Source organism: Fundulus heteroclitus, chromosome 7, assembly GCF_011125445.2.
Source record: "Fundulus heteroclitus isolate FHET01 chromosome 7, MU-UCD_Fhet_4.1, whole genome shotgun sequence".
NCBI classification, from domain to species: Eukaryota; Metazoa; Chordata; class Actinopteri; order Cyprinodontiformes; family Fundulidae; genus Fundulus; species Fundulus heteroclitus.
In genome coordinates this window covers 25,639,200-25,654,648 of record NC_046367.1, presented here as the reverse complement: position 1 = coordinate 25,654,648, position 15,449 = coordinate 25,639,200, and the positions used below count along the sequence as shown (strand labels likewise).

At 40.7% G+C, this 15,449-nt stretch overlaps 1 protein-coding gene across 4 annotated transcripts in view; it reads left to right on the top strand.

Annotated features, from left to right (window-relative positions):
* LOC105923906 (neurabin-1) overlaps positions 1 to 15,449 on the top strand; it is a 41,219-nt gene that overhangs the window by 22,626 nt on the left and 3,144 nt on the right. For 2 of the 4 annotated variants that reach the window (XM_036139289.1, XM_036139288.1), the window contains 16 exons: positions 720 to 852; positions 1,617 to 1,737; positions 2,826 to 2,930; positions 3,281 to 3,410; positions 4,007 to 4,168; positions 4,274 to 4,327; positions 5,385 to 5,614; positions 5,791 to 5,887; positions 5,985 to 6,111; positions 8,845 to 8,996; positions 9,308 to 9,605; positions 9,690 to 9,744; positions 9,827 to 9,901; positions 11,390 to 11,585; positions 12,872 to 12,916; positions 14,877 to 14,993. In XM_036139289.1, coding sequence (XP_035995182.1) covers positions 720 to 852; positions 1,617 to 1,737; positions 2,826 to 2,930; positions 3,281 to 3,410; positions 4,007 to 4,168; positions 4,274 to 4,327; positions 5,385 to 5,614; positions 5,791 to 5,887; positions 5,985 to 6,111; positions 8,845 to 8,996; positions 9,308 to 9,605; positions 9,690 to 9,744; positions 9,827 to 9,901; positions 11,390 to 11,585; positions 12,872 to 12,916; positions 14,877 to 14,993 — 2,097 coding nt within the window. The remainder of the gene's footprint in view (positions 1 to 719; positions 853 to 1,616; positions 1,738 to 2,825; positions 2,931 to 3,280; positions 3,411 to 4,006; positions 4,169 to 4,273; positions 4,328 to 5,384; positions 5,615 to 5,790; positions 5,888 to 5,984; positions 6,112 to 8,844; positions 8,997 to 9,307; positions 9,606 to 9,689; positions 9,745 to 9,826; positions 9,902 to 11,389; positions 11,586 to 12,871; positions 12,917 to 14,876; positions 14,994 to 15,449) is intronic. The other 2 variants (XM_036139290.1, XM_036139291.1) reach the window with 2 other exon arrangements.

Below are 15,449 nucleotides of genomic sequence, written 5' to 3'. Positions count from 1 at the left end.
AGTCCCCCCATAGTGTGCAGAAACAATGTGATCCTGCAGGATCAGGGCTTTGATGCGAGAATACTCATTTGGCGTGACCGGCATTAGCTTGTTGTTTATGATGAAATGTGAATCTAATATACTGTGCAATTGCTTATAATCAAAATGTATTTTTTTCCCCCTCACAGTGAGGAATACTATATATATAAATCCATCTTTGCTTGATTACCTCTCCACAGCTGTGCCCCACTTTCCACAGTGCCTCATGATCATCATCTCTACCGCATGTCTGTTCTGTCTAATTGCAAGCAGAAGTCTTTTTGAGATGCGTCCCATGCTTTGAGAAAAACCCGCCTGCAAATTTCACAACTTCTGAGATCTCTGCAGCGTATCGTTAGGGAATTCCTTTCATGGTTTGTGTCATTTCATCTGCCAGAGATGCGAAGCAGCACTCTCCCCAGACAGATAAGTAGAAATTAGGCGTCTACATATGCTCAAAAGAAAGGAAAGCTGGAATTTCAGTGTTGGTGGTCCCGATCATTATCCATCCATCTGCAGATGTTAAAGCAGGTTCACCGAGTACCTCATTTTTCTCTGAACAGGTTAGATTATGAGTGCAGTTCCACCTTTTTGTTTTCAATAAAAGCCAAAATAAAAATGTTTTCCCCTTGCTGTGAAAGAAATGTGTAAAAAACTAGAATGTCATCCACGTGAACGACTTAATGTTCTGATTTGCACAGGTCTTCAGTACCTTCTCCAACGAGGATTATGATCGGCGCAATGACGACGTGGACCCAGTCGCAGCGTCTGCGGAGTACGAGCTGGAGAAGAGAGTGGAGAAAATGGACGTGTTTCCTGTGGAGATTGAAAAGGGTGAGGCGAAACTATTGTTTTAGGGTGTTGAGCAAGTTAACTCAGGAGGAACATGTTAGGAAAAATAAGAATAAAACCATATTTTACAAGCTGCTGACCAGAATTTCTTTGTGCCGATAGGAATTTCGCCTTATCGCTTCTTTTTGTAACCTTGAATTGTAACGAAACAAAAATGAGATCGGCTTTCAAAATGTGTTTTCTACTCTGCAGCAAAGCCACCTGCGTGGGAAAGTAGTTACTGTTAAACATGGATTTACAATTCTTTTAAAACAGAGACCATACAATTATTAATTAGACATTTTTAAACCTCAAAGTGGTAAAACACTAGTCCCTGAGACCATAATGTCTGAGGTTTACTCCAAACATTTGTAAATTCAGCACGTTCCATGGCGGAGCGGTTGTAAGCTTAACGAGCTCAGTTATTTGTTATCTGCTTAACAACCAAAAAACAGGTCCCCATATGTCAGAGAAAATAGTTTCCTTTCTTATAGCTTCTTACCTCTCAGTCTTTATTTTAAACACAGCACTGAAAATATCTAACTTTGAGACTTCTTCCCTCATTAAACACTTCAGGACAGAGGGGTCAGATCGACCTGGTAGCATTTATTTGTTAACAGATCAAAAATCATCTGATAGTTTTTTTCTGATCAGCTGGTTCTCACATTTCTGCGTTTATATATATTTATTTCTGCATTTTATGTATGCTTTAATATCACAACGTTATCTGCTACATCATCATCATCATGAATTTTCTCTGCCACCAGGAGACAACGGGCTTGGGATCAGCATCATAGGAATGGGAGTCGGAGCTGACCAGGGTTTGGAAAAACTTGGCATTTTTGTGAAAACAATAACTGAGAATGGAGCAGCTGAGAAAGATGGACGGTAAGTAAACGCTCCAAATGTGCCGTCGTGCCCTCCACCTGCACTTTAGTTGTTAGCTGTCACAATAGACACTCCTTGTTTTTCCCTCACCTGAATTATAACACTCAGTGTATAATGGAGAGAGAGAGAGACTCAAATGTAAGGGAAAGTAGTTTAATCCTTCCTTTTGGAGCTAATTTGGGAAATTCTGCTTTGTGTTGAAAATCTGTGCAAATCCCTACAAAAATGAGGTGCTTTAGAAGAGGAAGAAATCTTTTTGTCAATGCAATTGTACGTTGCAACAACATTTGTCTTTTGCATTTCGCCCATCCCTTAGGGATCAGTAGGAAGCTTATCACTGCGTCCGGTGGTAGAGCTGCACCGACCCGATACCCGGATTGGATATCTGCTCCGATATTGACTAATTAACTAGATCAGATATTGGATGAATGACGTTGATCCAGTCATTTCTTTTTTTTTTTTTTTATTAATATCATATACAACAATACAGTTACAGCGATCTAGTCACTTCAATTCTGTTTTCAACGCCGGTTACGTCTTCAAGCAGAGCACACACAGCAGCTAGTGATGCGCAAACACAGAGCAACATGGAGCAAGCGTCGGACTGAGCCAAGTCTGATATTTGGGAACATTTCAAACTTGATACGGCAACAAGTCTGACTGCAACATGCAGCATCTGCAACATGAAAATTGCGAGGGTGGTGATAAAGTTCATAAATTCAACACCAGAAACTTAAATAACCTCAAAAAGCACCATGCTAAAGAAGATGCAGACCTTTTTTTTTCTTAAACTATGTTATGTCTGATGCCTTCACTCACATGGCAGGGTATACAGTTCATTAATTCAAGTATCGGATCGGGATCGGCTGATATGCTGAGCCCAGGTATCTGATTGGATCGGATAAAACTGGACCGGAGCATCTCTACTGGGGAGTAATCTGTGGGTACGGGTCATGCTCAGGGATCCATAGTGGCAGTCTGCGGGGTTCAAACCTTCTCAGAACGCAAGCGGACTGCTCCAACCACCAGGCCACCATTCCCCCCTAATCCAAAATCTTCCTCTCAGATTTTGCTTTCTCTTTCTGTAGGATACAGGTGAATGACCAGATAGTAGAAGTGGATGGGACCAGTCTGGTGGGAGTAACCCAGCTGTTTGCCGCAACTGTCCTAAAGAACACCAAAGGCACAGTGAGGTGAGTTCAACTCCTCCTCTACCCTCAAAGCAACCCTCATCTAAATATCCTGCTGGCAGCAGGACTGTGCTGCTGTTTTCTCACTATAATTAAATAAGCTAGTTGAGAAAAAATGTTCAGAGAGGAGAGACAAGGTTTATTTGTTCTAAGTCCAAGATCCTGTTGAATGTGCTACGATAAAGATTCATAGGCAAATTTAACGGCCACACATTAGAAAGTCTGTTCAAAAACACATTTCTAGTTTGCATATTGCACTATGAGACACAAACGGCAATGCAGTGTGAGTATTCAAAACATCATGTATAATGCTACATTGTACAGTATGCTTCCCTGTTAAAAAAAAAAAACAGGTTTCTGATTGGTCGAGAGAAGCCAGGAACTCAGAGCGAGGTGGCCCGACTCATAAGCGAGACACTGGAGCAGGAGAGGAACCAGCAGCAGCAGAACCTGGACGATCCCTACGATCACTCCACAGAGGAGGTAAGTCGGCTACAGAGCGGCCCTCTGACCGGTCAGGCACTGCTTTCCCCAACGCTGTGTAAAAAAAAAAATGTTTACAAGAGTAAATCCTGTAATTATGATAATGCAGTAATTGCGTTTGCGCAGTTCAGCCACTTTGCTGCTCCCGGACCAATCCCTCTTGGATCATCCAGGAAATTAGCAGCTGCCTCTGAGTAATCCATGTGTCACAATTCTGCTGCTGGAAACGTCCACTCAGCTGCCATCTGTCCGTCAGACTGGCTGAAATGTTTGTTTTCTGAACTACAAGCCACCGCAGGAGTCGAATTTTGCAACGTTGAGACTACGCAAAGATTAAATATGCTTTATTAGAGCAGACAAATGTACAAGTGTGGTCATAGTCTTTATCTATTGAGTGTGTTGCTCATAGTTGCCTTCATTGCCATGAACCTGCTAAAGTGACTCCTGTGGACCAACCCGATGTTGTTTGCATTAGACACACTGGTCAAGATGTTTCCTCTAGGCAAGGGGTAAACATTGGAGTGTTGGTGAATGAATGTTCAACCTGTATGAGACCATTAAGGTGTGTTTGAGCTCACAGTAAGCGATGTCTTTAGGAGGAGAGGTATGAGGACGACGACGACATACTAGAAGAGAGAATTCTGGGGTCCAATTTCTCGCCTGGGAGAAATGTGGAGGTGTTTGAGCTGCCCGATTCTGAGGCCTTGTTCCTGCCAAAGGACATGAACAGCTCTCAGATGGCCTTCAAGTTCAAAGAGGTACAGCTAATCCCTTCTTTCTTCTTAAATATATATGCTTCTGCTCGTTGATAAATGATCTGTTTTGTCAAATGTGAGATCTCTAATTTTCATGATTTCCCATAGCTGCAACTGAAGCACAGCATTGCTGTGGCTGAAATAAATCAGCTGAAGGAACAGGTAGGATGAGAACATTTTAAGGGTTATATTTTGTTTTTAAAGGAAGTACATTCTCAAATACAGCAACCCGCAAAAGTATCTGAATCTTAACTTCAATAATATTTTATTGGGATTTTATCTGCTAGACCAACACAAAGAGGGACATAGTTGTGAAGCTGAAGGACTCCATGATTTCAAACATCTTTATGAATGCAAATCCCAAAGGTGTGGCACGCCTAACCCACCTAAGTCAATACTTTGTAGGAACCCATTTAGCTGCGATTATAGCTGTGACTTTGATGCTCTACCAGCTTTACACATCAAGAGATGGCAATTTGTATCAATCCTGCATAGCAAAATAGTTTAATATCATTGGGATTCTATGACGAGCGTCTGTGAACTGCTGTTTAAGCATGATGCTGGCACCATCGTGTCTCATTGTGAGGATGGTGTGTTCAGGGGGATTTGTGGTATCAACTTCACAAATGGTCTATTGCATCTTCCTATTGCTTTTTTCAGCAATTGCTTTCTTGTCACTTTTGCATAAAGTTCAGATTTGTGAAGTTCACCGCTAATAGTTGACCTGTGTGCTGATTTTATTTGTTTTTTTCATCTTCACCTGAGTCATGAATCTCTGCAGCTCCTCCAGAGTTACCATGAACCTCTCGGCTTCTTCTCTGATTCTTCCTATCCTTACCTGTGTGGGTTAGTAGGGTCGTCATGTCATGCTAGGTGTGCAGACATCCTTTACTGATGATATTTCATGCATTTGTCTTATACTTTATCACTGTGCTCTGCTTTGTGTCAGTCTATCACATAAAATCCCAATAAAATACATTCAAGCTTTTGGTTGTAATGTGACAAAGTGTGTACAGGTTCAAGTGGTGTGAATGCTTTTGCAAGGAGCTGGATGTGGTGGCTCCGGTCCGTATTATGCTGTGTAGATGGGACAGTTTTTATTATTTCTCACCCTTCGTTGCTGTTTTATATCAGACGTAACGTACGGTCTGCTTCAAAACTAGGAGTCTGCCAATAACAGCGAATGAATTTCTGTAAATCTGTTGTTTTCTCTTTGCAGCTAAGGAAATCAGAGGAGGACAAATCTCTGTGGGAAGACAGGCAATCGGCAATGGAGCAAAAAATCGAGGAGAGCAACGACAAAATCCTAAAGCTGGAGAATTACTGGCTGGAAGCCCAGGCTGTGTGCAAGAGTGTGAACGAACAATTAGCCGAGAATCAGGCTCAGTATGAGGCCCTGGACAAGAAGTACAACAAGGCCAAGAAGCTGATCAAGGACTACCAGCAAAAGTGAGTTTAGTTTCTTTCTCCAGCTGACATCTGATGTTAGATTTGTTTATTCTGTGTTCATTTTTTTTTTTTTTTTAACAAAAACAGACATTGTTGGATTGTTGTGGGTTTTACAATCAGGTAAAAGTCTGCATGTTTATCAAACAAATGCCACTTTTTTTTCATATCCCCAACAGAGAGATAGATTTTGTGAAGAAAGAGGAGGAACTGAAACGGATGCTAGACGAAAAAGACAAGCAGTACAAGGAGCAGCTGGAGAGTTTGCAGAACAGGGTAAGACTCCTGGTCTGACCATGAATCCTTTACGTCCCCGTTAACCGGCTGCTGTCACCGAAATAAACACCATCATGACTTTTGCTTTCGTCCACAGATTGCTGCCCTGGAGTCCAGAGGCGCTTCAGTCGTGGAGGATCCGGCTGGTCTGGACTCTGCTGCTGAAGAGAGACTCAGCAGCCAAGACTCAGTCAATAACTCACAATCTGTTGATTCACTGTTAGGTACAGTGGCACACTGAGATTAAACCTAGAAACTGCCTTCACGGCGCTTCCACTTATTTTCGTAGCAGGACTTTTTCTTTTCTTGAAGGCATCCACCACAGAGCAGTAAATTTCATGGCTGCATGACCATGAAATGCCACAATGTCCATATTCAAAGCTCCAGGGTTTAATCTGCAATAAACCCAGGGAAATGGTCCGGTCAGTCTGTGGCCGGTTCTAAAGCCGACCTTTCCTACCATGTACCCAAACCATGGCAGCTTTCTGCTTTGTTGATCTAAGTGGAGCAAATAGTCACTCAAAAAAGTTTAAGAAGGGAATCACTCGGTATAAAAGGAGAATCAATTTTGAAAACAAAAATCAGTTTATTCAGGGTTTTATTATTGGATTTCATGTGACAAAGATAGAAATCTTTGCTGGCTTTACAGCAGGTAGACGCTTCTTTGAATCACTGACCAGCATGAAATCAGAGCTTGGAAGACCTCCTTGTCATCAGCCTAATCTTTAGAGTCCACAGATTCAAGTCGGGCCTCTGGCTGACCCTCTGCAATATATAGATATTACTTCCCGCCGCCTGAAAGACGTTGATGAAATTAAAATGTTACTTTTAAACCAAAGCGCCATGAATAATTTTGGGGCCGAACTGTAGGTTGGCGGTGTCAGGCTTTGGCGTCTGGCATGTGAGCGTCTGGCATCGCAGTCGTCTGTGACTTGGGCAATTCCCAGTGTAAACAAATGCATGTAAATTGCTTTTTTCCTCCCAGCTAAGGTTAAAAGGCATCACAGGTTTCAGCGTTGACTTTACAGAGACGGGTTAACTGTTCTGACGAATGCCGGCCCTAAAGCAGATGGGTGCCATATATAAACTAAAGATTTAATCATTTACCTGCACTGAGTTTTCATTAAAGCATAGCTATGGCACTTTTGACATGGGGCTTAGACCAATTATGGTTTTGAGGGATTTTGAGCAGCTTGTGTAAAATTGAATTTAAGTGGGATTGTTGTCTTCATGTGAAGTACGGCAGAGATGTTTGACGCGTGACTTGAGCTCAGAGCTTGTTGTTCAGGAGGGATTTAAACCAAGACATGGTTAACTCTAGTTAATAGCTGTGATGTTTAGGCTGTTCACTTAGAAAACTGTGTTATGTTCATATTTGTGGTTAAACGTATATCTGGTTCTAACAAAAGGTAGGAATTTCAGACATTACTGTTTTACCACAAGTTCCTTTCCATTCCTGGTTGGGTATTTCCAGTGGACTCCTGAAAAGGAGATCTTAACCTTTATTTTTATTTTTTTTTGGTTATCTCTTAATTATTTAATCTCTGTCATATTCAGCTTTATTAAACTCATCCGCTGCAGCACTCTTTATTCGCTGCTGTGGTTAAGAGAGTTCCTGTAATAAACGTGGCTCCACTTTTCAAAGTTTAATCTGTTTCAGACTTTAAAATTAGCACTTTTGTTGTATATATGGCTATGTTTAGACAACTCACTACCTTTTTTTGGTCATTTATTTACTTATGAAAACGTATCAATCACACCTGCCCTACTGAGAGGCCTGTTCTCTTGTCTATTCTATTTGCAAAGTAGCCAAGAGAAACGGGCCTCTGTCACGTTATATTTATACACCATTGAAACAGGAAATTGTGGATTACAAATGAAGTCTCAAGAAACTAATCATCTTAAAAATGTAAAGTGTGGATTAAAAAAATCTTTAGTTGTTTTAATTTTATACACATTCTTTTGTGTGCTAAAAAGTGTTGCAATAGGGATTTTGTTAAATATAAATAAATATTAAGATATTTGTACCTTTTTTTTTACCATTTAGAAAATGTTGGATTTTTTAAAAATCTTTTTCTGAGATTATTCTACTTTCTATTAAAGATTAGTTCATTTAAAATTTTTTTCCAAATCTTTACCGGGGTTGTGAGTGAAAATATTTTCAGTTATATAACAAATATATCCTCCCTTGAAAGTCTAGTGCTTTTAATCAGACCAACAAATGTCAACATAGCCTTTTACAAATGCCTTTGGTTTATTTTGGACATTTTTGGACATTTGGTAAATTTTTGTTTGCAAATAGATGTAAAATACTTCCATAAAAATCTTTATTCCCTTAAGAAAAAATAAATAAACAGAAGAGGAGCAAATGAGTTGAAAATGCTCACAAAGCAGGAGAAGTTATCGTGGCACTTTCAAGTTCCAAGAACTGGCATAAGAAATATTGAGAAATTGAAAAAGATTCACAGGATCTCAGAGACAGAAACCAAAATATTCCAGAAGCTCTGGAAAGAAAACTAGCGATAGGTGCCACTCCAGAACTCCTGCTATAGACACTGATGCCTTGGTCAGGAACGCTGCAGAGTGAATGCAAACCAAAGTGGCAGACAGAGAAACTATCTTCAGAGGAGACTCCTTCAAGCCAGAAGGGATTATGCTAAAGATCAGAAACCTGCAGAATACGAGTTATAGCAAAATTCAAGTTTCCTTTGGGATTAATAGTGTTTTTGAATTGAACTGAATGAGACAAAACTAGAACTCTTTGGCAGAAGAAAGACGTCACAAATCAAATTATCATCTGAAACCTTTTTTTTTTTTTTTTTTGGTATTTACTTTGTCCCATATTACAATGTCTTTCATATGAGATATATTTCTCAGTAAAAAAAAATATTTAAAAAACCTAGAAGTCTGTCACAGCGCCGTATAACCGCACTGTGTGTGTGTGTTTCCTGTTGTAGAACAAGACTGGACTGAGCTGGTCCCTGAAACTGCGCGCTTGGACACCAGCGCTCAGAGAGCAAAATGCCGGCTGGCTCAGATGAGCAAGCGACAGGCTCCGTCTCGAAACAAACTAAAGGAATGCCTCGCTGGCCCCTCTCATCATTCTCAGGTCTGACCCTCTCTTTAATTATTCTAGGTTTTTTCCCAGCTCAAACAAAAAAAAATGCCTTCTACCTCCTCAGTGTATGAGCAGCACACCCCCAATGAAGGTGGGATTTTGTGAATTTGGGTCTCTCCTGATCCTCTAAATATACCAGCAGGCTGTGCAACACAGTAGAACCCATTCTTAATTTAGTCTGAAGACAATAGAGCGATATTATCATAGAGACACAGCTAACCAGAGCTCTCTGCTACATAAACAGCTTTTTACTCCCCCCTTCCTTGTATTGTCCTTGTAAGTAATTAGCCTGGTCCCTACAGGAAGCTGAAGAGGAGGACGAGCAGGAGGAGCAGGAGTCTGCCGTGAGCCTGACCCTCCCCGTCAGCGCCAGCTATCCTGGAAACGGACAGAAAGACGACCCGGTCGAGGCCAGAGACGCTTCCAGGAGCAAAGCGGAGCTCTCCAGCAGCCCGTCTCTGTCGCCGTCACTGGGGGACAGCGTTGAAAGCAGTCCATCGCTGTCCTCTCCTAAACACGCTTCCTCGCCACACTCTCCCTCCGGTTTCATGCGCAGCGTTAAGAAGAGAGAATCCAAAGGCAAAGGGAAGGAGCTCAAAGGTACGCAAGAAGCAAAGTTAATGTCTGCAGTAGCAGAGGCTTTTTCCTTCTCGCTAAAGGCTGTTGCTCCCTGCTTTGTTACAGAGGAGCTCGCCGAGCCCACAGCAGCAAAACCTAAGAGACGATTTCCAGATTTTGGGTAAGTACTTTACTTATTCACCAATCAGTTGTAGCCAAGATCTCAGCTTTTTGTTTAGGGTTAATATCTTTGATCAAAACAGAGGCCTTCGGAAGTCGGGCGGCAAAGGGAAGAAAGACAAAGAAAAAGAGGCGCTGAGAGCTTCTTTGGACAGCAGGTACTTCTCTGCCAATATTAAACATTAATATCACAAGGTTATATAATTTATACCTGACGTCCTGATTCAATCAGGCACATCACAATTAATTAAAATATCGTCAAAAGGTTCATTTCTTTCAGCAATTCAGTTCCAATAGTGAAACTTGTATTATTTAGAATTGGTAAACGGTGACATAGTGCAAGAGTTTATTTCTGTTCTTTTACAAGATCCTTGCTTAGTTAATAAAAACGCTAAATTTAGTTCATCACCAAAAAACAATATTAAATAGGCGCAATAAAAGGTATTTTAAGAAGGAATGCTATTGGGGCGACATGGGGCTCAGGAGCTATGAGTTTGTCTAGTAACTGGTGGGTTGCTGGTTCAAAGCTCTCGCTCCAGCCGTCTCAGTTGTGTGAAGATACTTGACCCATTGGTGCTGATTGTATGGCGGCCTTGCTTCAGTCAGTCTGCCCCAGGGCAGCTGTGGCTACAATGTTGCTCACTAATGTCAGTATATGAATAAATGACTGAATAAATGTAGTGTAAAGTGCAACAGGGCGTACATAGCATTGAGTCTGAGCAGAGCCGCGGCGTTAAAGCATCAATTCATGCAATGGGAGCCCCAACCAGGCATTGCATGGTACAACTTTCAGCAGAAAAATAAAACTTTCATTGGTCTTGTATAATATTGACATTTTCTGAAAAACTGAATTTTGATATTTTGTTAGTTTTAAGCTAAACGTCTCTAAATGAACAGAAAAACACATGACATATGTAATAGGGGTGTGCAAAATAATCGTCATGACGATGCATCGCGATTCTAATTTTCACGATCTACTGCATCGATTCTTGATGCCAAGTATTGATTATTAATTTAAAAAAATTAATAAATAAAATTGCATGAATGGTTGGCGAACATCAGCCAAAAACAAGTGGAATACAACTTCACTGGTTTAAAGGACCAGTGAGGCCAAGTAAACAACACTGATTATCTTTATTTTGTTATTTTAAGTTTTATAAATCCTAAGCACTTTTTGTCGGTGTGTCCACTCCAGTAATAGTAATATTTGTTTTATGGCAATACCTCCAAAAGTAGTTTCAATAAATACAGCTATGTATAAATTCAGTTTCTTTCAGTTATGTATCAATTGAAGACACTATCCAGATCATACACAGCCAGTGTTCAGTGAAAATATAGCAATGCATCGCAATACATCACAATAATTGAAGTATCGTGATGCATCGTGATAGAATCGGATCGTGGCTTCTTTGGCAATACCCACCCCTAATATGTAACTGTGTACGTAAAGAACCTATGCCATACGAGTTTCACTTATTGAATTGACTTCCTGAAACATTCAGTCCTAACTTTGCTCCACACACGAAAATGTATCTCAGCTAAAACAGCTGCATAACGAGGCGTTTGCTGCAGACACGGACCGTAGCTTTTCTCATTCTCGATGGCAGATTATCAAAACTGCGTCTCACTACTAATGTGAAATCCAGGGGGTCTGCGGAGCTGCTAGAGGAATCTGGAGGGAACCTGTCTCCTGCAGAGTCCATGACCTCTGTCCCCACCTGTATGCCGTTCTCCTGGTTCGGAGACAAAGACAGGGACAGAGAGCCGTCCTCCTCCAGCAGCAGCCTGCCGTACACTGCAAATGAAACCAGCAGCGAGCAAAGCCAGGATCGCAAAAATAAAGTAGGCACCTTTTTTGTGAATTTACTTAGATTAATTGTAGGCTCCACAATAGTTTTAGATTTTTGATCTTTATCCTGAAGATTAGTCCTCTTCCTGTCCTTTAGTGCCCATTTATTGTGTGTAAAACTATCCCAACTCATAATGTCAGGATTACTTCCTGTTTCCTGGCACTCCAAACAGTCCTCACCTCCCGAGGCACGATGTTTGGACCTGTAAGAGGAAATAAGGAAGCTTTTGGTAACGCTGCTCTGATTGGTGCTTTTCCCTCACATGGTACCGTGCAGCTCCTCATCAGTGGTCAGGCGTGACCTGTTTATATGTGTATTAAGGGATCCACGATGAGTTGTAACAATAGACATTATTTGATAAATATCTATTTAAAATGTAAAAAATAAGTATTTAAATAAAACATTGTCCAACAGATGTCACCATGTTGTTTATGTTAGAACACATTCTGGGTAAATGACGCTCTTAAGGCAGCAGGGTTAGGCTCTTAAATAATCGGCACATTTGGTTTTAGCCTGCGAGGGTAACGCCCACCTTTTTGCTCCTTCATCAGTTTTGTTTGGTAAAAATGACTCAAAGTCTCCTGGAGAAAAGTGTGGGGAGCACAAATGTGGCTCCTTCAGAAGTTGTCTTCATCGACTTTTTTCTCATTGCGCTTTTCTTTTTTTTCATGAGGGAAGCGATGAAGACAAACCTTGACGTTTCTGTTTTTTGTTTTTGAAATTACAGCCAACAGCGACACCGTGTGGCATTATCTAAATTTACACCAGTGAAACTTAATACAATAAAAAAAAAAAAAACTTTGATAACTCTGTGGGTTCCAGTCCAGTAGGACCTAACCGTGTCGTTAACTCAGTATGCAGGTGAGAAAGTGGTGGCCTCCATGGGTGAAAAATATAACCAATAATATACAATTTTTGAAGTAAATATCAGGTTTTACGTATCACAAACCGCAATTTTTAAGTTAATAGGAAAATTATAACATGTAGGCCAACATGTTCAACTAATTGTGGATCCCTTTAATAAATGTTTCAGCTTTTATTATTGGAGAAAAAGTCCTGACAGCATCAATCTGTCTGTATTAGAAGTTTTACAGTATTAGTTTGCAGCCTGACTGCCGCAGGCCTTGGTGTGCTGCTGTTCCCATGATTCCCTCGTAATGAGCTGAAGCTGTAACCGTACAAAACTGAGCAACGCCTTTGATTCTGTGGCTGTTTTTTTTTTTTTTTTTTTTTGCTGCTTCCTGACGAGTCTCTGTTGACCATGTTTTCTTCAAACAGACAAATCTCTCCTGGTCCTCTTTATTCAGTCGCTCTTTAGATTTGGTACAGTATCCACATTTTTGTTTATTCCTTTGACTCTAAATCACGCAGTAGTGTATTACTAACAAAGTCAGCCTTGGATATTTTAACATTAAACATCCCTTAAATAATTCATTACTTGCTTTGTAGTGGGTATGTGGTAAAGTTTTAAAATCTAACCAGACCCATATTTTCCCCCCTTTTAATTTATTTTAAGAAAGACTTCAGATTTATTGGGAAAACAAACAACTCGAGTAATTTTACAGACTTGAGAGGGCAATTGGAAAAAGCTCTTAGATTTTTATGTCTAAATAATTATTACACGTTTGCCTTCTGACTAACTTGGTGTGTCGACAGTTTTTATGCATTTTTTTTTTATGGAGTCACTTTGCACAAAACCCTGCAAGTTTGGCTGTTATTCCCATTCCTCTAATTTATTTCCATCCCCCTTGCTGCCTTAGAAGAAGACTTGCTGTACCTTGCAAATGTATTCACACCCCTTTTATAAATAAATTTTTTTTTCAGGCAACACAAAGTAGTGCATGTTATACAGTGGAAGGATACATTGTTTTGCAGATAAATATGAGAAGTGTGGCACCAGCAGCTACATTTGACTCCCTGCACACTGGTGCCCTTAAATAAATCCATCGCAGCTAATTGCCCCGAGAAGACGCCTCATTAGTCCATAGAGTCCGCCTGTTTGTAATTTAGTCTCACTATAGAAACAGCTGCTCTGGAAAAAATGACAATTTGATGACAGAAAGCAACAAGAGGTCCTGTTTGCAGTTTTTACAGACATGTGAAAAAAGACCAGTCAGAGTTGACGTGATGATAGATGGAGCTAAATACAGGACTATCCTGGGCTGGAAGTTCACCGTCAAGCAGCCAATAGACTGGTTTAGCTCAATGCATCTTCATATACTAGAAGGTCCCAGTCAAAGTCCAGCCCTAAATCTATTGAGCCTCCATGGCAAGACTTAATACAGATTCTGTTCCTCAAATCTGTCTCAACTTGATTAATTTAGCAAAGATCTGACTAAAGTTTTAAGTCTCTGGTTGTGCAGGACTGATGAAGAAGACCTGCAGCTCACTGCAAAAAACTGATCTAAAAATAAGTAAAATGTTCTTAAAGTTAGTGTATTTGTCCTTGATTTGAGCAGGTGAATAACATTATTTGCCAATGGAATGAGTATTTTGACCCCTAATATAAGATAATTAGACATCCTGCACTTGAAATAAGATGATGGAGATGAGTTGTTCCTATTTTAAGTGCAAAAATCTTATTCCATTGGCAAATCATCTTATTTACCTGCTCAAATCAAGGAGAAATACATTAATTTTAAGAACATTTTTACCTATTTTAAATTCCGTTTTTGCAGCTGTAATGCAGCGACAGGTGGTTCTATTCAGGGGGGGATAAAAATGTAAATGCCCGGGACACTTTTTAGATTTCTATACGCAGAAAAATTGAAAACACGGTTAGATTTTTGCTACTTTGCAATAATGCGCAGCTCTGTGTTGGTCTGTCACACAAAATACAAATACAATGTGTAAGTTTGTGTTTGCAGCAGGACAAGGGGTAGAAATACTTCTGCAAGGCACTACGTAACAAGTCAATACTTCTAAACATTTCTGAAATCAAGTCTTCGCTGTTGAATTACCGTCAGGGGAAAACATTACCTCATACCTGGATTTAGTTTTTTTTTATTTTTGGCAGGCAGTAGTTAGAAGTAGCCTTCTAGTAGCTCAGAGGGTCCTCGTGTAGTTTTGGTGGTGGATTGTCTGTGGCTTGTGATTGTGCACCGTAGATCCTGATTTTTCTGCCTGTCACACGTCTCAAGGCCACATAATCGCTACATAATCAGCATTAACCGCCACCACCGTAATCGTTCGTCTCACCATGTTTTAGTCCCCCATTAAAAAAAACGGCCCTGTCTGGTGATGCTGCTTCAGTAAATGCGTTCCTTCTTTCCCATTGTTCCAGAGTTTTTCAGTCATAGACGATTGTAGCCCTGCCAGTCCCAGTACAGACATCTCTGGGTTAGTCGCTGAACCCGATCTGTCTGGGCGCTCGCACACTTTAATCTTCTCTTCCAGCGAGGTGAGTGCTCTCCTTGTTGTCACAAAAGCTGTGTGGGGGACGCCTTGATGCAACTGAAAGGGGACTTTCTCAAGCATGCCCGTTGAGCCTCGGCCCCCTTTTAACGGCACAGATTAAGCCATGAATGGAGCGAGACAATATGAGTGCTGCATGTGTGTGTGTGTGTGTGTGTGTGTGTGTGTTAACGCTGGTTTGTCGTGCCGGCTCGGCTTTTTCTAAAGCTAGCTCTGATTTTGATGGTGCGTACATACTTGTGCTTTAGTGTAGCTGTGTTCTTTGTTTTGCCTGTTTGCTTGATGATGTTTCACCTTTTTATTCTCATCTAGTTTGTCTCTGCAGCTCAGTGAGAAAACGTCAACATGCACTTGCAGAGTTCTGGGGTGGTTTTCTAAAAATGCACGCTGGTTCTTTCTGCATACTAGCTTAGGGAATGATTGCCGGCTTTGATATGTTGTA